At 44.7% G+C, this 24,890-nt stretch overlaps 1 protein-coding gene across 1 annotated transcript in view; it reads left to right on the top strand.

Annotated features, from left to right (window-relative positions):
• Positions 1–9,402: 9,402 nt before the first annotated feature.
• Positions 9,403–24,890, top strand: part of ARL13A (ADP ribosylation factor like GTPase 13A) — a 33,752-nt gene continuing 18,264 nt past the window's right edge. Inside the window, exons 1-3 of the mRNA XM_054996896.1 lie at positions 9,403–9,639; positions 16,564–16,645; positions 24,654–24,756. Of these exons, the coding sequence (XP_054852871.1) occupies positions 24,698–24,756 (59 nt within the window). The 5' untranslated portion in view covers positions 9,403–9,639; positions 16,564–16,645; positions 24,654–24,697. The remainder of the gene's footprint in view (positions 9,640–16,563; positions 16,646–24,653; positions 24,757–24,890) is intronic.

Raw genomic sequence — 24,890 nt, 5'->3', positions numbered from 1 at the left:
TTTATTTCAATATCTCCTCCCCTGCAATTCATTTCCCCCCTGAAGATATTTCTGGGACAGAAAAGAAGATACCAAGATCCTATTCAAAGTCCAAGTGTCCCTGGAGTGGGTGGACTTTCTCCTTCTTCTCTGCCAGACAGATTGCGCTAGGACCCAGAAGACAGCATTGCTCTGGGAGCGTTTTAGCAGAACATGCCAAGAAACTTAATTGTCTGCTTCCCAAATATAGCCATGAGCTGGGTTTAGAGGCAGCCCCGTTACTCTCAGATTCATTTGCAAACAAACTTTGTATGCTAAGCAGCAGATAATTCATAAGCTGCCAAAATTCCAGGAAGGAGGACGTCTGACGATGAGTAGCAGAATGCAGCCCCTGCCAAAGCGTTGTTCTAAAAAAGGCAAGCTTCCCAACTCCTTCTCATAATACAGCTTGGGTTCCCCCAATGGAACGGAGTGGCTGTAGGTTTAGGATTGATAAGGAAGTACTTCCTGATTTCCCTACCATGAGGTGTAGTCAGGGCTTTTTTTCAGCGGGAACGCAGTGGAACGGAGTTCCGGAACCTCTTGAAAATGGTCACGTGGCCGGTGGCCCCGCCCCCTGATCTCCAGACAGAGGGGAGTTGAGATTGCCCTCCGTGCGGCAATCTAAACACCCCTCTGTCTGAAGATCAGGGGGCAGGGCCACCGGCCATGTGACCATTTTCCCAGAGGGCAATTTAAACTTTAAAAAACTCCCCCCTTGTTCCAGCTGACCCAAAGTGCTGTCACTGTGTGGTCCTGAGTTCCAGCACCTCTTTTCCCAGAAAAAAAGCCCTGGGTGTAGTTCAAATCCATATTCCTCAGTAATGGCCACTATCCTAGAAAGCTTTTTAAAAACATTAGACAAATGCAGGGATGATTCACAGTAGCTAACTGGAACCTCCATTTTCAGAGGCAATGTACCTCTGAATGCCAGACGCAGTGGACTGATAACACGCTTGGGCCAGAGCCTTTATGCCTTGCTTGAGAGTTCACAGAGACTCCTGGCTGGCCACTTTTTGTAAACAGCAAGCTGGTCTCGGTGAACTTTAGTCTGTCCCAGCCAGGCCGTTCTATGTTCTTGTGCAAACATCCCAAAACAGCAGTAAAGAAAGGGTGATAAAATAGCATTACATGATTAAAGCAATTTTGAAAGTTGTGGCGATTTAATTATCTTAACTGGCACAACTAATGAAAGCAGCCCTTTGTGAATCACAGCACTGCTAGGAGGATATATGAATTCAGAAAAAAAGCTTCCCCTGGAATTTGATGTATATCGAACTTTTCTCGGGTGTTCTCCCGTTGTAAGCACTGATCAGACCCAGGCTTACTTCCAGCAGTGTTGGTGCTTCGCGTGCCTTTCAACCTTGAGCCCCCAGAGTATGGTTTGGCTGGCCTGGAAAGTTATCATATAGATTGGTTTTTAGCAGTTGTTATATATTGATCATCAAGCCTGAAGTGGTTGAATATTTTTTGCAGCTTGCGGAATGAATGTTTCAGCCTAAGGTGAGCTGAATTCACAACGTACTCTAACTAGGGGGGAAGAGATTTGTCTGAATCCACCAGCTGTCCTTTGCAAATACTTAGATGCATGTATACCTTTAGCCTTGTGCACGTGATACAATGAACACGTGTACAATCAGAAGCCATATTCACAGGTTACATCCGACATGTACAAGTGTATAGCCGTTTGTAAGAAGGAACCAACATGTGTTCACTTAAAAAATAAAAACTGGATAAATGTGGGTTTTAAAATCACACATTCGGATATACATGCACTGAATACAATGTAAGAATTACTCAATGCACATACCAAAAAAATTATGTGTGCACTGTACATACTGTCCACCAGTACAGTGTACACATGTACAGTCCAGTTTGGCAGCAGCTTTCTAGCCAGATAACTTTCACACCACCTGTTATCTGATCCTTTTTAAATGGATATGCCAGAGGTTGAAACTAGGACCTTCTGCATGCAAAGCAGTAGTTCTCCTATTTAGCCACGGCCTTCCCACATACATGCAGCTGCTCCCCTTCAGATGTGCCATCTGTTAACCCCACACAATCACAGACCTCCAGGGCTTAATCTCAGCCACTCCATTGCCCCAGAACCTGCTTTTATTTTATTGTCTTCTTACATTTCTACATCAGCTCTCAGCTTCCAAACGCATGAACCGGACAGAGTTAAAATTCTCCTAGTGGAATTTGCTTCTTAGCTGAGTGGCTTCTGATGTCCCCTTTGCTTATACTTGCTTTTGCTACATTAAACAGAGCCCCTTGTGTTTGAAAGTTTTAAAACGGGTGTTCTTTTTAGTTTCCTAGATACTGCCACTACTTTTTATTTTTAACATTGCATAAAATCACAGGCTTTAGTTCACAGAGCAAGGCAATAAATCTGTTACTTTAGTTGCACTATCCTTGGGGAAATCTTTGCTCTTTAGAAATCACTTGCTTTTCTCGGATCAAGCAGCTGTTTCTTTGAGCAACCATCTTATGTAAAATAATTTCACAATGGGCCAGAGTCTAGTCTGTTGAAAATCTCAAGGTATTTCCATGCCATAGAATTAGTGTTCCTAGTACAGAAATATTCCCACTTCAGTAATATTTTATCAACAGCATGCACTATAAACATTTTCGTACATACCAGGCTGGGACCAACACAACTGCCATAGTTTCCCCAAAGTATTCTAGGAAAGATAACTATTCATATTTGAGCACATTTTTCTGATGCAAACAGTTGATGTTAAAATACACACAGTTTGGCAACAGGATTCTAAAAGATTCTGTTTGTTATGAGGAAATCACGGACTTTTCTATTCATTTCTCTGAAGTCCCCCCTGGAAATGCAGCAGGCCCGCCTAATGAAGAAGGCAGGCAGGAACTCTTAAGATCTGCCAAAAAATGGGTACAAGGAAGCTTAGTCTACTTGGCTGGGAGTTTGGGGGTTCCAGCCAACGAGGAGAATGGATCCAGAAAAATGGTGCACTACCAGAGTTGGCATACCTGCCACATGGGAGGACACCAGCCTTTCCAGCAATTTCCAGCTGCTTTTTCCAATCCTCAGTTCATGCTAACATATAATGTATAATGCTCCTGGCTTGGTCAGAGTCTTGTGTGAATTAAAAACATGTCTGGAATGCCCTCCAGAAACATTTGGAAATGATACAGGTAGATACTGGGGTGTGTTCTGTGGATTTGCAATGGGTAACAGCAAGCAGTGCAAGAGCCTAAACCAGAGATTCTTAACAAGAGCCATAGGCCCTCTCTGTGGTCTTTTTGTAAATCTTGGGGGGCACTAAGAACTTTGGAAGCAGATGGAGGGTATTCAGGGGTTTAGGCAGCCCTTGGCAATGGCTTCTGGCAGCCAGCAGAGGGGAAAAAATTATACTGCTCCCAGATTTCTCCCCTAGTCCCATAAATAAGCAGCATACCGCAAAGAGGAATTGGGCAGGAATGCCCCCTCCACCCTTGGGGCAAAACACAACAACAAACAATACTCCACGATCCACAAGAAGAGACGTCTGCTGAGCTTCCAGAAGGAATACGGGGGAGGCACCCTAATGACAACAAAGTCTATAGGGACACAACAGGTCCTCCCCAAACTGCCAAGCATACAGACCAGGGGTACTTCTAAGGATCTTTAGATAGTCAAGTTGCAGAAATTTCTCAGAACTCCTTTGAACAACAGAGGCTAGTTCACCAGCTGCAACATTTCCCGGAGAAGGCTGACCTAGCCACAGTTGTACATGCTTTGTTAACATCCAGACTTGACTGCTGTAACTCTATTTGTGTGGGGCTGCCCAGGAAGACAGTTTGGTAACTTTATTTGGTCCAAAATGTGACAGCTATGATCTGATCCTCACAGGCACCTTACTGGAGTGATCATATTAAGCTCAACTGTGCTGTGCACTACTAATAGGGTTGCCAGCTCCAAGTTGGGAAATTCCTGGAGATCTTGGGGGTGAAACCTGAAGAAACCTGGAGAAAGTGGGGTTTGGGGAGGGAAAGGACCTTGGGCATGGCATAATTCCATGGAGTCCACCCCCCGAAGTATTCATTTTCTCCAGGTGAACTGATCTCTGTGGCCTGGAGACCAGTTGCAATTCCAGGAGATCTCCAGCCACTACCTGGAGGCTGGCAACCCTAACTACTAAGTTTACAGAGTGCACTACCAAACATGGCCTTACCACCACATTGTGCCAAATTTTATTGCTGAGAGCACAGCAGACCCCCTTGCAAGCCGCGAGATCTCGATGGATTACCCAAATCAAATTGGTTTCTGATATCTAGTTCCAGGGGTCATTTCGTAGAAAAGAGCTGGAGGAACATTAGCATAACTCATTAGCATATGCCATGCCCTTGCCATCACCAGAAGGGAGTCATTAGCATAACTGATTTGCATATGCCACACCCCCTGACATCACCTATCCTGGCTGTTTTGGACTCAATCCTGGCTGTTCAAGGCCAAAATTGGGCCCAAAATGGCAAAAAGGGGCTAAAAATGGCCGAAAAGGAGCCCAAAATAGTCAGAATCAGGCCGCTGCTGAGTGGAAGATTGATCCACCACCCGTAAGAGGCCCGATCCAGGCCGTTTCAGCCCCAATCCAGGCTGAAACAGGCCCAAAATGGCCAAGAGTCAGGTGGGCGGGGCCACCTGACATGTGACCTCTTTGGGGACCTGCTGGAACTGCGTTCCTGTGCGATCCCCCTCGAAATGAGCCCTGTCTAGCTCTGTGCAGGCTTCCATACTCTGTATCCAGACCCTGCCTGAACCTCAAAGCCATTTCTCATTGATAGTAGCCAAGTTGGTAGGCCCAGACACCAGCACTTCCTCCCAAAGAACTACCTGTCATATTTGTTATTGTTGTTTTCCAGCTATGATGCAACAGAAAAACTGTGCATCACAAACTTAAGCCATAACCCATTCATGTGGTCGTTCTTGATAAGAATCTGTAGCCCATTCTTTTAAAACAGAAGTACTCCACTACGAGAACAGTAGAGTTGCCACATTGTATTTCTGCTAGGGCTACGGTACCATTTACAGCTGGGCAAAAATTCAACTGATGAAGCTTTTTTTCTCAGTCGGGAGATGCAATGAGCGGAAAACCTTTGTGTCTTTTCATTTCTGTCTCTTGCGTGTCTCAGAAAGGTGCAAGATTCCTGCTAGAAAAACATAGCACCAACTACATAGAAGAGGTATCTGCAAACCTTGTTGCATGAGAGAAAGAAAAATTATGAATGGATTATATAAGTCTCTGCTAAAACTTCTGCCTTTCGGTACAGTGTTTGTTGCCACATCAGAGCTTTTGCCAACAGAAACCAAGAGACGCTGTTTGCATAAAGGCCAGGCTAAAGTTTAACAAGGCTGTTTGCTGTTGTTGTTCCCTGGTTTGCCTGAGCAAACTAGGACCAGATCTCCTCTTTCTAGAACCACTCCCTTATCAAAAACCTCCTGCTTCACAGCTTCTGACCAGTCATCTGTGTTTCCCCTTTCCAAGCAGCACTTATCTTCTGATACCAGTCAGATGTTGTTCGTTTCGTAATTAATCCAGAAAAGTTATCATCAATGGCCAGAGGGTAGAGGAGCGAGGCATTTAAAGGAACCAGTGTCCCTTTAACTGACACACAACAGACATTCAACAGGTGCAGCTTTACCCAGGAGGGTTGCAGTCATAGGAAGAACTTAACCTGTTACATTTCTCCTTCTTGTGAATCTGTTTAAACACAGGAACCCTGGAATTTAAAAACGATTGCCATCATAGTATTTTGAAATTCAAAAGAGGTTTCACAGGACACTGTTGCACTTTGCCATTTAGCTGCTATTCCTTTTCTTTTACTCCTGCTACAAACCGTAAGTCTATTTGATTCTCTCTTGTGAAACATGCTACATGGGTGATCCATGACTGGATCTCCAACGTACACATTAGGGTTAAAAATCAGCTACAGAGAGAGAAAGCAATCTGGATCAGAGCGACTGCATTTCCCCAGTAAAATCCCCCCTACAGGAGCTTTAATAGGGAAAAATGCAGGCATCTGTATTATGTCTGTCAAAACCTATTCAACTGCTTAAAAATATATAATGGTAGATCCAGTCATGATGACTCTCTCATATAACACAGTTCAAAAATAAGATTTTATGGATCTTTAAAGTGCAGTTAAAACAGATGATCTGTCCTCCAAAAGAAAAAAAGAATAAACTAGCAACTAAATTCTCATTGGCATATGTTGTTTTTTGTAGTTTATGTTAATTTCAAGGGGTCATACATTGAACGGGAACACTTCACCCCACTAAACAGTCAGAAGAAGCAATAGATAGATCACGATCACTATAACCTTTAAATGCTGTCTGTCCGTTGTTAATTTTTTAAAAGCCCACAAAGCCCTCTGGTAGTATGGGGGGCAGGGGAGACGAAGCAAGGAAAGTGCAGAGGGAACTGCCATGTGGATGCTTGGAGTGGCAATGAAAGCTGCGCCTCATTGCTGTTTGGAAGCAGCCTGAATTCATACAGGCCATTGCAATGCTTTTTCATCTCCTTTCCTATGTTGAGGTGCATTTATGAAAAACAGATGGCCTTGAAATGCGCTCATAGTAGATTTCTGACTTGTTTGCGGGCCATGGAGGAAGGTTAATTTACTATCTATCCAACCTTTGCAATGTGTGCCTGATTGCAGTCTGCCGAAAAAAAGAGAGGGCTACAGGACCAAATTCCAAGGGCCTTGATCAGTCTGGAATCCCCTACACCCAGATAAGTTGTGTGATTTGCTCTGACAGGGCTTTTTTTCAGCAGGAATGCAGTGGAACAGAGTTCTGGCACCTCTTGAAAATGGTCACATGGCTGGTGGCCCTGCCCCCCTGCTCTACTGACAGAGGGGATTTCAGATTGCCCTCCGTGCCAGCGGCACGGACGGCAATCTGAACTCCCCTCTGTCTGGAGATCAGGGGGTGGGGCCACCAGCCATGTGACCATTTTCGCCGAGGGTGATTTAAACTTTAAAAAACTTCCCTCTTGTTTCAGCTGACCCAAAGTGACATCATTGTGCAGTCGTGGGAGATGCACACACTTTGCACACATGCATGTGGTACCAGGGGCACCACCTCCCGCCAAGAGTTGCCCCCTGTGCTAGCAACCCACTGAGTTCCACCACCTCTTTTCCCAGAAAAAAAGCCCTGCATATGGTGTTTATGTTGGATCTGGGTAGGAGAGCAAAGGGATAGCAATTGCCTCTGGACTTGTATTAGCTCTCCATTTTTTGATGTATTGTCGAAGGCTTTCACGGCCGGAGAACGATGGTTGTTGGGGGTTTTCCGGGCTGTCTTGCCGTGGTCTTGGCATTGTAGTTCCTGACGTTTCGCCAGCAGCTGTGGCTGGCATCTTCAGAGGTGTAGCACCAAAAGACAGAGATCTCTCAGTGTCACAGTGTGGAAAAGATGTAGGTCATTTGTATCTACTCAGGAGGGGTGGGGTTGAGCTGAGTCATTCTGTAAGAGTTTCCCAGGGTGTGGAATGCTAATGGCGGGAGGCTTCACTGTATCCTGAGGCGGTTCTTTTGCATATGGATTGGTGCTTGATGTGCTAATCTTCTCTGCAGGGCTATTGTCGGGTGTGGAGTGTTTTGTTGGCCTGGTGTTTTTCAGAACTGGAGCCCATGCTCTGTTCATTCTTAAGGTTTCTTCTTTCCTGTTGAAGTTTTGCTTATGCTTGTGAATTTCAATGGCTTCCCTGTGCAGTCTGACAAAGTAGTTGGAAGTGTTGTCCAGTATTTTGGTGTCCTGGAATAAGATACTGTGCCCTGTTTGAGTTAGGCTATGTTCAGCCACTGCTGATTTTTCAGGCTGTCCAAGTCTGCAGTGTCTTTCATGTTCTTTTATTCTTGTCTGGATGCTACGCTTTGTGGTCCCGATGTAAACTTGTCCACAGCTGCAGGGTATACGGTATACTCCTGCAGAGGTGAGGGGATCTCTGCTGTCTTTTGCTGATCGTAGCATCTGTTGTATTTTTCGGGTGGGTCTGAATACTGCTTGAAGGTTATGCTTTTTCATAAGCTTTCCCATCTGATCAGTAATTCCTTTGATATATGGCAAAAACACTTTTCCTGTGGGAGACTGTTTTTCTTTGGTTGTTTGATTCATCGTGGGTTTGATTGCTCTTCGGATTTCATTTCTGGAGTAGCCATTTGCCTGAAGTGCGTGGTTTAGATGATTAATTTCCTCATTGAGAAAGCGCGGCTCACATATCCGTCTTGCACGATCCACTAATGTTTTCATTATGCCTCTTTTCTGTCGGGGGTGGTGATTGGAGTTTTTGTGTAAGTACCGATCAGTGTGAGTTGGTTTCCTGTAGACCTTGTGACCTAACTGAAAGTTATTCCTGGATACCTTGGTCATCCGCAAAGCAAACTTTCAGTTAGGTCACAAGGTCTACAGGAAACCAACTCACACTGATCGGTACTTACACAAAAACTCCAATCACCACCCCCGACAGAAAAGAGGCATAATGAAAACATTAGTGGATCGTGCAAGACGGATATGTGAGCCGCGCTTTCTCAATGAGGAAATTAATCATCTAAACCACGCACTTCAGGCAAATGGCTACTCCAGAAATGAAATCCGAAGAGCAATCAAACCCAGGATGAATCAAACAACCAAAGAAAAACAGTCTCCCACAGGAAAAGTGTTTTTGCCATATATCAAAGGAATTACTGATCAGATGGGAAAGCTTATGAAAAAGCATAACCTTCAAGCAGTATTCAGACCCACCCGAAAAATACAACAGATGCTACGATCAGCAAAAGACAGCAGAGATCCCCTCACCTCTGCAGGAGTATACCGTATACCCTGCAGCTGTGGACAAGTTTACATCGGGACCACAAAGCGTAGCATCCAGACAAGAATAAAAGAACATGAAAGACACTGCAGACTTGGACAGCCTGAAAAATCAGCAGTGGCTGAACATAGCCTAACTCAAACAGGGCACAGTATCTTATTCCAGGACACCAAAATACTGGACAACACTTCCAACTACTTTGTCAGACTGCACAGGGAAGCCATTGAAATTCATAAGCATAAGCAAAACTTCAACAGGAAAGAAGAAACCTTAAGAATGAACAGAGCATGGGCTCCAGTTCTGAAAAACACCAGGCCAACAAAACACTCCACACCCGACAATAGCCCTGCAGAGAAGATTAGCACATCAAGCACCAATCCATATGCAAAAGAACTGCCTCAGGATACAGTGAAGCCTCCCGCCATTAGCATTCCACACCCTGGGAAACTCTTACAGAATGACTCAGCTCAACCCCACCCCTCCTGAGTAGATACAAATGACCTACATCTTTTCCACACTGTGACACTGAGAGATCTCTGTCTTTTGGTGCTACACCTTTGAAGATGCCAGCCACAGCTGCTGGCGAAACGTCAGGAACTACAATGCCAAGACCACGGCAAGACAGCCCGGAAAACCCCCAGCAACCATCTCCATTTTTTATTGCTAACTTTTGAACCCGCCCCTGTAGCTGCCTCTTCTCTGCAACTATCAGCTTGTTGTCTTGTTTAGCTTCACCCCCAGGAAAACCTTGACATCCTGCCTTCTGCATACCAGATCTCTGTTAAAGGGACAGGAGAAGGTCAGACCATTGGTGTGTGTGTGTGTGTTTTATTTATTTCTGGCCAGTTTGCAACCCTCTGTGTGAGATAGGATGGGTAGACACAACGAGAATGAAGATAGGAAACAGACAACAACAGAGTAGATAAGGGGAAGTCAGTGCTATTTTAGGGGGGTTACTTTAAAAACTAGTTGTTGAGGAAGGACTTAAAGGAGGATATGTTGATGGCTAAGGAACAGAGTAGAGGAAGACTGTTCCTGATGCAAAACAATATCTATCATTTCTCTGTATCTTTTCCAAGGAGCTCAAGATGATATTCCTTATTACCCCCATAACAGCCTGGTGAGGTAGGCTGGGCTGAGAGAAGTGACTGGCCGAAGGTCACCCACAGCCAGTCACATGGTTGAGTAGGCATTTGAACTTGAGTTTCCTTGGTCTGAAGATAGTACTAAACTGGCACCTTATGGCAGGAAAGTGGTTAAGATCTTTGACAGAGGACCTTTGCCACACAACTAGGATTGTCAGTTTTGGGTTGGGAAATTCCTGGACATCTGGAGGTGCAGCCTGGGGGAGGAGGGTTGGGGAAATGGGAGGGAATTCAGCAGGGCAGAATATCATAGAGTCCACCCTCCAAAACAGCCATTTTCTCCATAGGAACTGATTGATGTGGTTTGGAAATCAGTTGTAATTCTGGGAGGTCTCCAGGCCCCACCTGGAGGTTGGCAACCTTAACTCCCTCCCTACAGCTGCTCACCTGGTGCTTTGTTTCTCTTGCATAGGCACCAGGTGGAAACTTCCCTGGTTTCTCTGGCTTTTCATTGCTTTTGATCCCTTTTTTGTTTGTTGTTGCTCCTGATTTTGCATCTAGACACACTATTTTATTTTTCTCTGGTTTTAGTTAATTGTTTTTATTTATGTATGTCAATTTGGAAGCTTTGGTTGAAAACAATCTTTATGAAAGAAAGCAACCACAGAGATAGTTGATATATTCCTCCTATTTTTTTAAAAAAAATTCTGCACTTGCATATTTGTAAAAAGGAGGATATGAATGAAAAACCTATCTTGGTTAAAATGTACATTCAGCTATAAAACTGCCTATCTCTTCCACACGGTACTCTACATTCAGGATATACATAAATATTCCATAAGATAAAGCAGTCTCATAACTTGACATAAACAAGTTTTCTAGGAAGTGAGTCCCACCAAAATCATGGGATGTTGCTTCCTAGTTAGAGATGCTGAAGCCTTCATTCCGAAGTGGGCCATAGCCAGAATTGCCAATGTTTTTTTACTGACCCTGATCCTGTGCCGTTCAGAACAGCCCAACACAGAGCAGGTGACACTTTTCTATGACGGAGATGAAGTGCTGGGAAAAGTTGGGCCTCATGAATTGCTTTCTGTCAGGCTACTCTCAGCGGCATAGCAGCAGGGCTTGCAAAAGCATTGGGAACCCATCAACCAGATTAATCATAGCGAGTTAATGTTTATTCCCTGCAAATCCCAGTCTCATCCCCCCTCCCAGAAACAGTGGGACTACCTTTAAAGAAATCCTAAGGTGTTCTGCTTCGTTCCAAGGCATTTGAGAGGTTCTAATTCATTTTCAATGTCCGACTCCTGAGACATCGACACAGGAACAAATTGTCAAGACTCTCCCAGCCTTCAGCCCTCCATCCTCAATGGTTGGGACTGCCAGAAGAAACCTCAGCTGAAGCTCAGAAGTGTCATGAAATTCTTAACTGCTTCCACACTATCTTAAAAGGGTTCTTGCATAACACCGGAGAACTACCCAAATACAGTAACCTCTTCTCTGGATCATCTTGTGGCAGGCAGTCTCCGGGCTGGGATGCTCAGGGGAATGTAATAGAGATTCTCCATTTCATCTAGCCTTCTGTTATCAACTATGGGAATAAATTCTACCATGGAGCATCTCCCTGGGCAACAGTTCCCATAGAAACTTGGAACTGGTCCTGCAACATGGCAAGTGGGAAGGGCCAGAAACCTCTCCCCAGTGGCCATAGGCCAGATCCAACTTAATTCCAGCATAAATAGGAAATTAACCAAGCTGGCTTTCACAAGGCTCTCCCAGAACTTTGTTCTGAGCAAAGCTGTGCCTGGATTATAGCTGTCCACTGGGGAAACCAGAGCTGAACTGAGATGGGTATCTTATTGTTCCCGGCTAAGAGGTTCAGCTTGGTAACCTGATGCGTCCTCTGCCTGCAGTCCAAATTAGGGTCACAAGCAAAACTATCTCTACTTTTACTAACCAATTCCATTTTAATTTGCTAAGTGCTGGACTGTCTTGACCGCAGTAGAAATCAAGAGAGAGGCCAGGAGGGGGCCTAAGCGTCAGTGGGCTGGGAGCTGTTTGTTTCAGATGCATTCAGGAGTCTCCTCAAATTGGAAGTAATAGTAAGTAATAAGTTGTATAAACTTTTAAAAAACAAAATCAAATGCATCTCTCTCTTACACGCACACACATACTCACAGGTATATAAAACAGAAATTTACTCTGACTGTTAAAAGCTAAACAAGAAAGTCTTCAGATGTTTCTGCAAAATGTACAAACTTTGAGCCAGGCTACAAGTGACACCTGACACAGGTTGGACACTTGTCAGCTTCCCTCAAGTTTTGATGGGAAATGTAGGCATCCTGGTCTTACAGCCTGGCTCTCCATTTAATTGAAGTTTACAGAATCTGCCCCCCACACACCCAGCGGAGGGGAAGGGGAGCACTCAGTGAGAGCCCGATGCCTGCACTCCCCTACCAACCGCATGTTCTCCCTCCCATAGACTGCCGCTCTGTAAACTTCAATGAAATGGAGAGCCAAGCTGCAAGACCAGGATGCCTACATTTCCCATCAAATCTTGAGAGAAGCTGACAAGTGTCCAACCAGTGTCAGGCATCACTTGTAGCTTGGCTCTTTGATAGACCTCTAGGGCAAAGGTCTTCAGCCCATGAGTCATGGAACCCTACAAAGCCACCATTTATCTAGATGCTTTTGGGAAGAACTTGGCACTCATTCAAGAACATCACCCCTTCCCTACCAATACCTCTCTTTATATGCATGCTGAGAAAAAGCAACAGGATAAGGTACCATCATTTACTGTGATGATAAAAATTCTTCTTTTGTATAAACACGGCTCCTCCTCTTCCTGTTATGTTATTCTGATGTCATGTTATCTCATGCCACTTTATTAAAGGCTTTATGAGTCAAATCCAGCCTTTTGAATTGTCCCTGGAAGGACAGTGGGCAGATGGAGTGGCTGAAAGTTAAAGTGAGGTTGCAGAAAACCTGGGAAATGGGCTGCTGTAGCAGAGTGGTTAAGTGGTTCGGCTGCAAACCAGCACTCTACTGGTTTGAATCCCACTACTACCATGAGCTCAGTAGGTGGCCTTGGGTAAGCCACTCCTCTCAGGGCCAAGCTATAAGTGATGAATTACACTTGCATGGCAGGTGAACAGACTCACATGTATTCCTGCCTGTTCACTTGCCATTCATTTGCACTCCAGCACAAGTGAATGGCAAGTGAACAGGAAGGAATACACATGAGCCTGTTCACTTGCCATGCAAGTGTAATTCATCACTTATAGCTTGGTGCTCAGCTCCAGCCCCCCAGCTGTGTTGTGGGGATAATAATAACACTAACTTGTTCTCCGCTCTGGGTGAGGCACTAATCTGTCTAGAAGAGTGGTATATAAGTACAGTTGTTGTTCTTGTTGTTGCTGTTGCTGTTGCTGTTGTTGTTTATGCTTGGATCATCTCTACTCTTCCAAGCCTCTCCATGAAGTAAGCTGATACCCTATTGTTTGATTTTGCTATCTTAAGAAAATATTATTTGTTTCCAAAATTATGCACCCATAGAAGAGAATGAATACCCTTTATTTCAGTACAGCTTAGATCACGACTTCCTATAACTCTCAGGATCTGCTTTTAAATTGCCTGTAAGTCTGGATATCCACTTGCAAATTAATTTTAGACTTCTTTCCCCTTTTTGAACATAAAATGCAGGAATCTCACATCAGTTAACAACTTTACAAATATGTAGCAGCAGGATTGTTTCATGATCATTATATGCTCTACGCAAAGATGAGCTCATATTTGCTGTCAAGATTTTCCCCAGCAAAACCTGTTCCTCCTGCTTTTTCCTTCTGGCCTCATCATGACCTTCCTGTGACAGAATCACAGCCTGTTGTTGTTGTTTTTTAAAAAAAAAAACACTGACCCATAGTTTGAGAATCACCTGGCTAGATACTGCAACTCAAGATTGTCTGCCTCGGGGCTGTTGTCAAGGTTCAGCACGGTGGAGCATCTGGGAGATGCTCAGCTCTGGCTGGAAAAACTCTCTCTTCCCTAGCAGCGGTGCTTAATTGCAAAAGGCTAGCAGTGTTAGTCCTCTGTAGCAAAATAAAGTCCACTAGCACCTTCAAGACCAACAACATTTATTTCCTTTGTTACCAGAACTGCTCTTTTATTATAATGGGGAATTAGCTGCAGCAGTCTGTAACTATTAATATTAAGCGAGGATCATAACCTATGTTTACGGAGGTCCCGATCCCAGACGCTCTAGTGAAAAAGAGGCAGACAAGGAGTAAGGTCCAAACACGTGTATTGAGTGTAGCGTAAGCCTAGCTTGCACAATCATACAAAGAACACACAAGGTCTAAGAAATACAGAGTAGGAAATACAGAGACGTTCGCATTAGCTGGTTCCCAACGATGATAGGGGGAATACTCACTTATCCTGAAGCGAAGCAGAGACACAACAGCGAGGTGGCCCAATGCCAGCACTGGGACCACAGACGGACAGCAAGGAAGTCTGGATAGGAATGGCCTAAGCACCGAGTGGTCTGAGAGACCAGCTTAAATACCCCAAAACGTACCCTGGGGCTGGTGCTGTACTTGGTGGTTCTCACAGATTAAAACAAAGGGTCTAATGGGCTACTGAATGGCTTAGATGGGCCACTTTAGTAATCTGATTGCGATAAGTGACACCTCAGGAAGAGGGGACAAAAGAGGGAGGGGGAAATCCAAGTGGGCTGAATGGATGTTCCAGCGGACAGGGCTTGTCCTGATGTCATCAGCTTTGGAATGCGGAGGTTTCTTTGAGATGCATTCTTTAAGTGCTTGGGATGGTCGGCACTTAGTTCCTTCTCCGGGGCGGCTCCTAAGATATGCAGAGCGGGGCGAGGGGCTCTCGCTGCGGACGTGGTGTGCCCGCTTCGCCGAAATGGCTTCTCAAAGCAGTCTTCTTCCCAGGGTCTTCTGGCTGCCTGAGAACATGGATGCCGGCTGGGCATAGCTGGGGCTGGATAGCAGGCTGCCCGGTAGCGAGGGCAAGCTCGGGGACCGGCCCGTGGGAGGCTCTAGGCGGGAACTGACCAGGGAGCGCCTAGCCAGGCTCGCTGGAGGTTTCCCCGGCAGGCGCCCGGCTGCTAGCAGCGGCTTGGGCCCATGTGAGGCAGGCTTCCATGGAGGCAGCGGGAACAACACTTTAAAACACAGTCCAAGGCAGGGAACAGGCACGGTCCGTGGCAGATGGCAATGCAGGCACGGGGCACACTTGTAACACAGTCCAAACACACACTGGGAAGTCCAGATACAGGTCAGGGCAGGGCTGCCCAGAAAGAGAGTCCTTTAGTGCAGTTAGCCAAACATGGAGTCAGTAAACTACACAGTCTATTGCAGCAGCAAGGTAATTGACACGCAGGCAGGAAACTGACACGTGTATCAGAACACACGCGTGCAAAGCAGTCTTTGTGTAGCAGTGAAACAGTAATGCAGGAAACTTTAACACAGTTCATAGCAGGCTTCAAAGCAGGGGAGGGGGCCTACTTGGCAACACCTTATGTGCTTTTGTGATGTGCAGCTCATTCCTTCAGATATGAGCTGGATGGTCAATTTCCCAGTGTTCTTGAAACCTGCAATATTGATTAAAATGAGAGTTTTCAGGCCCCCCTCTGTTCCCAGCACTTGATGTCATCTTTTGTGAGATCTGAAGGCTTCATGCACTTCTGATCTGTGTGTCTTGCACACACATGGAGTGCCCTCAGAAACACGTTCATACAAATGGCACCACTGAGGGCCAAAACAATTGTTTGCTGGGACTTCCATGTCCAGATCTCCCAGCAATTTTTAAAAACTCAGTTATCGGATGCATGGGGGCTAGATTCAGATTAGTAAACCAGCATCAATAAACCTGTTGTCACACTGAAGTGTTGATTACTCCTGCTCTACAGAGGAGAGTTCTGTTAAAGGATCCGTTATTAGTTTCTGATTTGGATCTGGAGTCTATCAAAAGTAGCAAGACAGACTTTGTATATTGCATTTCCAGGTAAAAAGGTAAAGGTAGTCCCCTGTGCAAGCACCGAGTCATTACTGACCCATGGGGGGATGTCATATCACGACGTTTTCTTGGCAGACTTTTTACAGGGTGGTTTGCCATTGCCTTCCCCAGTCATCTACACTTTACCCCCCGGAAACTGGGTACTCATTTTACCGACCTCGGGAAGGATGGAAGGCTGAGTCAACCCAGCTACCTGAACCTGGCTTCTGGCAGGATCCAACTCAGGTCGTCGTGAGTTGGGCTGCAGTACTTGCAGTACTTGCAGTACTTGGGCTGCAGTACTGCAGTTTACCACTCTGCGCCACGGGGCTCTATACATTTCCCAGGAGATTTATAATATTAATATTGCATTTTTGACTGCTTGTCTCCTGTAAAGGGCAGTGTGACATTCATCCCCAGAGGCAGTCTTGCCAAACTTTTTCAATTCACACGAGTTGCTTTTCCCCCTTAAAGCCAGAATTCTGAGAATAACAAAAAACGTTTCACACACTCTAAATACTCCTGTTTACTATGGACAGTCTCTCTTTTCCAAAACTTGTCCCTGATCCATCCCTATTTTACCTTTTTAAAACTTGTACTTATCTATTTTTTTCTTCCAATAGCAGGTCAGAGGGAGAAGTGATTTCTATCAGGAAAATGGTGCGAGAAGAGGGTAGCCCGCCCACCTCCCAAATCTTTTTAAAGGTAAAGTACCCAACTGGAGTACCAGTCATGAATGTCTCCTCAAGTGGGTGCCCAGATAAGGGGACAGATTCGTCTTGACTCCATTGGTCATGGGTGAGGCTGCATTCTCATGGACAAAAGATGCCAGTGCACTTTTGCACCTTAACCCGTCTGTTCCTCCTTGTGACTAAAACAGAAAATTTAAACTGTGCCGCTTGCAATGTACATTCTGTGTGCTCAGTGCTTCCCACCCTGCCTGATCTCCTGTGACTAAAATAACATCAGCCTTAAACCGCTTAAAGACATCACCTTGATCCTTCCCTTCTATTGCTTCTGACTTTTCCGCTGCATTATCCTTCACTCTCAGCAAGATCGGTGGCAGAGCAGAAGGCCCCCAGGCACAGGAGCTCTGTCCAGAGGACAAGCGACAGCTGGAACTGTTCACATGTGTCTTCTTCTCCTTTGTAGCAACAGACCCAATTTCGCATGTGCCATTTAGAGAGTTTTTGGACCTGTTGTATATATTTGTGAAAGATCTGAAACACAGTATCGAATATGCTTGCACCAAATTTTTAAACTGACTCCAGCAACCATGCAGAAAAGTGTATTTGCCACCATCTTCTGAAAGTCAGCAGATTGTGGCCACTATTCTTGGCCCACTCAGATATTGACTTCCGCCAAAGTAACCATGCTTTGAAGACGGTCTTGTGAATGGAAAAGAGGTGAAAAGGGTTCAGCAAAAGAAGAGGGTAAAGCAGGAGTGCAAAGAGTGCAAAACAGTGCAGAGCAAGAGTGCAAAGAGTGCAAAGCAGGAGCTGCCACATGTCCCGGGCACTGGCTTTGCCTTCCTAGACACTCTGTTGTGCATATAAAAGCTTGCAGTTCAACCCTTGGCCATTCCAGTTAAAGAATCTGTGGTTGCAGGTGCTGAGGAAGACCTTTCTCTGCCCAAGACCCCAGAGAGTTGCTGCCAGTTAGACAGACCATAGTGAGCTAGATGATTCGTGGGTCTGACTTGGTATGAAGCAACTTCATATATGAGGGCATGTGGATAACGTGGGTTCTGTGCCGCAACTGCATGGAATTCAGTTGCAAGGCATTATGGGCCAGCACCTGAGTTAGACAAGTGCGTTTTCTTTCCTACCAGCTGGAGGTGGTATTATGATATTTTAACCAGGAAAAGCAGAACTGAGTGGTGATAATGTAGAGTTAAGATTTAACATTCTTTTTCTTATAAGGGTTTCATAGAATTTCATGCTTTATACACATATATATTCTTAGAAGGAATTAATAGTGCAAAGTGCCTTTTTGCAACCCCCCCTTCTTTTCTTTCACATATTGTTCAACTTTTGATGAAAGCTGTTTTTCAGAGAGAGACAGAACATAACCAAGGCCGAAAATGTTTCTCTTTTCTCAGTTGTTTAGGAAACTTAAGATAAGGCCACATTCTTTGAGCTACTGTCTCATGAGAAGAGAGAAATAGATACAACAAGAAGAGCACATTCGCTGTATCCATAACTCTTGATTCTAAAGTTTGAAAGTCAGCAAAAGTGAGAAATTCAAGTCAGCACTAGGCAGTGACCAAATAAGAGGAATGAAAAGGTTACATTGATCACGAAACTAGTTAGAGAACTGAGTAGTAGCCAATCGAAATAACTATAGAGATCAAATGTGTGTAAAGGACCAGTTGCAAATTGTTCAGCAGGTCGTTCCTTTTGTACTAGAAAAATGTCTTTAAACCTGCTTGTAAGCTTTATGTTCTTTGGTACTTTGGCTCCTTTGAAAGCTGGGTACCCATACTGCAATATTCGATACAGTCATTGAAAGAAGCACTTGTCTGTCTCCTCCTTTTGCTCTGAAGAATCTGGGTAAGGGCAGAAGGGCATTTTTGTGTAACAATAATGAATATTAACTGAAACAGGAGATGGTTCATAATTGATAGAGTGCTTAAAAAATGGGCAGAAAGTTTAGCGCTGGCTATGTTCTAACAAGGAGGCCAAAGGAGCCGACAAAAAAGCAAAAATATCCCTAATGCAGTCACCCCTCTGGTCCCCTCCAATTCGCCAATCAAGCCTCAGCATCTCCCTTTTCAATGAAGTTTAGTTGACTTGCTGCTGTTCATTCTTGGTAACTGTGGTTTCACTGGGCCTAGTGAACAGAAAGAAGGTCTTGAATCTGCTCAGTTGCTCAAAGTTGACTCTGGCTACATTTTAACTTTTGTACAATCCCAAAAAGTAATGCAAAAAAACCCGCCCATACTCTTCTTGCACCTGTTCTGGTTGTCACTCTGCACAAATGTTAAAAGATGATGAATGCAGTTATTTACTAAATGACTTGCAAAATGAGAATCTGTGAGTAGCAGATTTATTGCCTTGAACTATTGCTCTGTGAACTGAAGCCTGTGATTTTATGCAATGTTAAAATAAAAAGTAGTGGCAGTATCTAGGAAACTAAAAAGAAAGCCTGTTTTTAAATTTCAAACACAAGGGGCTCTGTTTAATGTAGCAAAAGCAAGTATAAGCAAAAGAGGACATCAGAAGCAACTCAGCTAAGAAGCAAACTCCAATAGGAGAATTTTAACTCTGTCCAGTTCATGCATTCGGAAGCTGAGATCTGATGTAGAAACGTAAGAAGATGATAAAATAAAAGCAGGTTCTGGGGCAATGGAGTGGCTGAGATTAAGCCCTGGAGGTCAGTGATTGTGTGGGGTTAACAGATGGCACATCTGAAGGGGAGCAGCTGCATATATGTGGGAAGGGCTGTGGCTGAATAGGAGAGCTCCGACTTTCCATGCTTCTTTAACATTACTGTTTTATTATATTTGCATCTTACCCTTATTCCAAGGAAGCAGGGGTCATTTCGTAGAAAAAGAGCTGGAGGAACTCATTAGCACAACTCATTAGCATAACTTATTAGCATATGCCATGCACCTTGATATCACCGGAAATGTGTCATTGGCATAACTGATTTGCATATTCCACACCCCCTGACATCACCTATCCTGGCTGTTTTGGACCCAATCCTAACCATTCAGGGCCGAAATTGGGCCCAAAATGGCAAAAAGGGGCTGAAAATGGCTGAAAAGGGGCTCAAAATGGTCAGGATCGGGCCACTGCTGAGCGGGAGAGTGATCAACCGCCTGTCAGAGGCCCGGTCTGGGCTCTTTTGGCCCCAATCCAGGCCAAAACAGGCCCAAAATGGCCGAGTCAGGTGGGTGGGGCCACCTGTCATGTGACCTCTTTGGGGAACTGCCGGAACTGTGTTCCTGTGCATTCCCCCTCAAAATGAGCCCTGCAAGGAACTATATATGGCACTACGGAAACCTGTGTGGTGTTGTGGTGAACTAGAAACAGGGATACTCAGGTTTTGGAACCGGAGTTCAAATCCCCTACCCTGGGCCCAGTCATTCCCTCTTTTAGCATAATCTACCTTGTGGTGTTATAAAAACATTTGGGAGATCCATATAAGTAGCCCTGCTCTCCTTGGAAGAAGGGCAGGACAACAAATGAATAGTACCAGTTTTTAACAATTTCCTTGGAGGTTTGAATAACGTATCAGGTTATCATAATAATTACAATAACTCTTGCAACATCTTAACACTCCAAGAGCCAGTGTGGTATAGTGGTTAAAGTATCAGACCAGGATATGTGAGACCCATGCTCCCATTCTTTCATGGAAGCTGGGTGACCTTGGGCCAGTCACGCAATCTCACTTAACCAGCCTCACAGGGTTGCTGTGAGGATAAAATGGAGAAGGGAAGAATGTTGTAAGCCAGTTTGGTCCCTGTTGGGGAGAAAAGTGGGGTATAAATGAAGAAAACAAACTCTTAACCTTCAATATTCCATGAAGACTCCATCATCATCATCAACAACAACAACAACAACAACAAGTTACTCTATTTAATCCCCACAACAATTCTGTGAGATAAGGTGACCTAAGAGTTAGTGACTGGTTCAAGTTCACTTCTGGTGACCTAAGCAGAGTTACTCCCTTCTGAGTGCATTGAAGTCAGTGCGCTTAGAATGTTGTAACTCTGTTTAGGATTGCACTGTTAATGAGTTTCTTGGGAATTTGAACCTAGGCCTAATTTCCCCGCTTCATTCTGTACTCAGGATCTCAGGTTTTTGCTTGTCTGCAAAATAAGGGCTTGAGAGCAGCCGCTTTTGAGCAAGTGCAGGTCAACCAATCCCGAGATTATGCCAACACATGACTGCACCGCGAGGTGATTCATTACGAGAGATTTACTAAACAGGCCATTTGGCATATCCTGTTTTTTTCCCCAAGCCGTTTAAAACCAGCGATAGATCTGATTGCTACTTTTCCTCAGACGCCTTTGGAATAACCTTTTCAGAAATGTGGTTGTCAGCTGTTGCACACCTTGACATTTATGGCTGCAGCTACAGAATCGCTCTTTCCCTGGTTTGAATTTACTCTGGGATTAAGGAAACTGCAGGTATTGAGTACATGAAATCCAGATTAGTGTTAGCTGAATGCTGCGGAATGCTGAAGGCAAGAAGAAGAATGTGGTAGCAAGGAACGGGTGAGATTCTCTGTCTAATTTAACCTTCTTAACCAAAAAAGGAATGTTTTTGTCTCATCTGGTTCCACGGGCAGAAAGGCTGGCCCCGGAAATTACCTGAAAGGTCAGAGGGCAAAGCCTTTTTATTAAGCCGGATGGTCTGCCGTGGGAATGTTTTCATTGCCGTATAAGAAATGGGATGATCCAGGGAAATGGAAGATGTAGGAGCAATGCATTTTGCCAGGACCAAATCCTGATCAAGCAGCACCACAAAGAGTAGGAATGCACAAGAACAGATTTGTCAGCTCTGGATCTGGACGTGGCACTTGGATATGCGCTAGGGACAGAACCTAGATTGGGGTGAAATTTTTTGTGAGTATGCATTAGAATTTTACAGAGCAATCTTACACTGATCAGGTTTGCATTGATAATCTCCTCTCGGTCTTTACAAATTAAGTCCAAGGAGCACTGTGGGGTGAAGGGATTCCAAAGCAGCCATTTCCTCCAGGGGAACTGATCTCTGTGGACTGGAGATCAGCTGTCATTCTGGGAGATATCCAGCCACTCCCTGAAGGCTGGGTGCCAGCCCCCTCAAAAGCCTAGTCTTTATGCTCTTGTACAGGCGTGCCAAAATCTCCTGCTGCCTGTACCACCTGTGGTATCCATACGGCAGGCTGGCATCAGTAATTCACAGGCTCCCTGATCTGAGTCCCAAGTCTTATTTATATCTTTAAATGTTTCTTTTATTTTACTTCATTCATACCCAACTTACCTCCTCCATGGGAACCATAAAATGAAACTAAAAATACCAGTTCAAACAACCTAATAACAACATAATACAAAGGAACAAAGCAAGCTTATCTGGAATAAGAGCTAAGTGTGTCTGCCCCAAATGAAGGCTTTCTCAAGGGAGGGAATTCCAGAGGTGTGGCTTTGTGAGTGGACCTCACCTACCTCACTAGACAGAGAAATGAGCATCCATTCATCATTGGATATTGCACTATTGTTATGCTATAGCAATTCCTTGCAACAGAATTGTCTTGTACACATAGGAAGCTCCAGTTGCAAATGATAGTTATAACACAACAATAGCACAATAGCTAACAGTGTGTGGATTGGTTTGATTAAGGCTTCTTGTACATAACAATGATTTTTTGTGATTTTCCTGCTGCTCCCACTGCTTTAGTGCAGCATCAAAGGGGCTTCGATAGGGCTGATTTCCCTGCATTTAAACTGTTTATATCAATATTATTATTTATTTATAGTCTGCCTTTCTTGCTGAGATCCAAGGTGGATTACAGAGTGTGAGTGAAAATACAATATAATCAACAGTTAGGACATTCACTGAGAAAGGTACAATAATGAATAGCAGGATATTCAGTGAAAGAGATACAATCGGGTATGGAAGCAGAAAATTTGAAATATGTCCATTTTTGAAAAGGCCCCCTGGTGGTGAAGAGGGGGGATTACCATTATGGGTGACTGGACCATGGAAAATGGTGCCAGTGTGGGTGGAACCAGCAAGATCTGGATTTCCCATCCACGCGATGGCCACCCAAGCTTTGCTGCATTCTTTACAAATTTAAGTGGCTGGGTTGCAAGTCAGCACTCTGCTGGTTTGAATCCCTGTACTGTCATGAGCTCAGCAGGTGGCTGTGAGTCAGCCCAGCTCCCCAGCTCTATTGTGGGGAGAATGATAACACTTGACGTTGTTCACAGCTCTGAATGGGGCACTAATCCGTTTAGAAGAGCGGTGTATAAGTGCAGTTATTACCACAGAGAGCTATTGTAGCATAGTGCTTAAGTGGTTGGGCTGTGAATCAGCACTCTGCTGATTCAAATCTTATTACTGCTATGAGCTCAGCAGGAGGCCTTGGGTAAGCCATTCCTATCAGGCCCAACTCCCTGGCTGTATTGTGGTGAAAATAGTAACGCTGACTCTGAGTGGGCACCACTCTGAGTAGGCATTAATCTGTCTAGAAAAGCAGTGTATAAGCACACAGTTGTTCTGAAAAAGTGATCTGTGGCTAGGGTTGCCAGGTCCCTCTAATCCACGGGCGGGAAGTGGGAGGCCCAGCACTTAGCTTTTCTTCACCAGTTGTGCGGGCACAGAGCACGTGCACTTTTGGCCTGTACGATGACGTCACTTCCGGGAAGTGATGTCATTGAACAAGCCACCCAGGAAGTACTCCTGCACTCCACAGGGGCCCGATCCAGGCTGAATCAGGCCTGGATCAGGTCACTGTGGAGTGTGAGAGTGCTGCTGCACTCCGCAGCGGCCCGATACAGGCTGATTTGGGCCGATTTGGTCAAATTGGGCCACTATGGAGCTGATTTGGTCCTTATCTGGGCCAATTTAGCCCTGCTTTGGGCCCAGAAGTGCACCACGTGGCTTGGGACTGCACCTTGGGTGGCGCGTTCCCCTCCACCACCGGCCAGGTAAGTGGGAGCAGGGGATGGAGGGTGGGAGTGGGGGATCCTCTGCCCCCAGCAGGGGACTGGCAACCCTAGCTGTGATTCAAGAAAGCTCATACCCTACCACAAATTTTGTTCGTCTTATAGGTGCTACTGGACTCTTCTCTTTTCTGTTGTTACTCTTATTATTATTGTTATTGTTATTATTGAAAGATTATAGAAAAGATGAGGTAGTCTGGAGGTGCATAAAAAGCACCATGATGGTATAGGGATAAAACCTGATTTCCCAATAACATCCAGGCTAAAGCAAACAACCTGTATGGAAAGTCCTTCATGCATTCATATGTAAGGTACTCATGCTGTCTGAGGAAAGGACTGTAGCTCTGTGATAAGGGTTTCCATGCGAAAGTTCCTGGGTTGAGTCCCTGGCATCCCCAAAGTCGGGACCCCTGTTAGAACTTGAAATTAGATTGGAAAGTAGTGGCTTTGCTGGGCATAAAGCAGCTTCATGTGTTTAACAGCCACAGAAAGGAGACCTGCTTAAACCCCCATTTTGCATAGCATTTGGCCAACAAACGAAACATTATCTTGTTTTAAAATGCTCTTAATTTTTATGTCCTGCTGTGTTTCAGTTTCAGCCTATTTTTTTCTCGGTTAGTCATGGATTTCTTTTCGATTATCTTCTAAAGGCTTGTTTGGGGTTTTTTGCTTCAATTTTATCTGTAATTGGGGTTTCTAACAAACCAAAATTCAGTTGTGGTTAATGGATGGTTCCAGGCATGATGGGAGAAGGGGAGCGAACACGAGCGCCTGGGGATCTGAAGCTCCTTCACAAACAAAATGTGGTTTGTTTGTGGCTGTCTGAATAGATCCACTGTCTCTTCTCAGACCTTTTGTGCCTGTCATGCAACAAGTCTGAAATCTTTGGTGGCTAACCTAAGCTCGCAATTATTAAGTCCAGGGTTAAATCAGTTTCTTTCACTTGTGGATGGCCAGAGATAATGTATTTATGATTATTAATATTTCATGATTTTATGCAGGCTTTTTGAAATAAAATCCCACCACATATTTCTTGATTTTTTAATGTTCCTCCAGGCACAAAGACACACACGCATCCGAGTTCTGCAGTCTGCCAGAGTATGTTTCACCTCCTCGCCTACTGCTGGTCTAGGCTGCAGGCGATTCAAGAACCGCTGAGGTAAATTCCATGGAAGTGTTACATTTTGTCTCTGCGCCTTGTCCTTTGACATTTCCTGTGTTACATACAGCCAGAAAAGACCTTGTGTTATCTCTTACAGCAGTGATTCAAAAACTTTAACTACTCAGGGACCC

The sequence above is a fragment of the Eublepharis macularius genome, chromosome 13 (genome assembly GCF_028583425.1).
Source record: "Eublepharis macularius isolate TG4126 chromosome 13, MPM_Emac_v1.0, whole genome shotgun sequence".
NCBI classification, from domain to species: Eukaryota; Metazoa; Chordata; class Lepidosauria; order Squamata; family Eublepharidae; genus Eublepharis; species Eublepharis macularius.
Note: the sequence above shows the minus strand (reverse complement) of the source record. Positions and strands in the feature narration are given on the sequence as shown.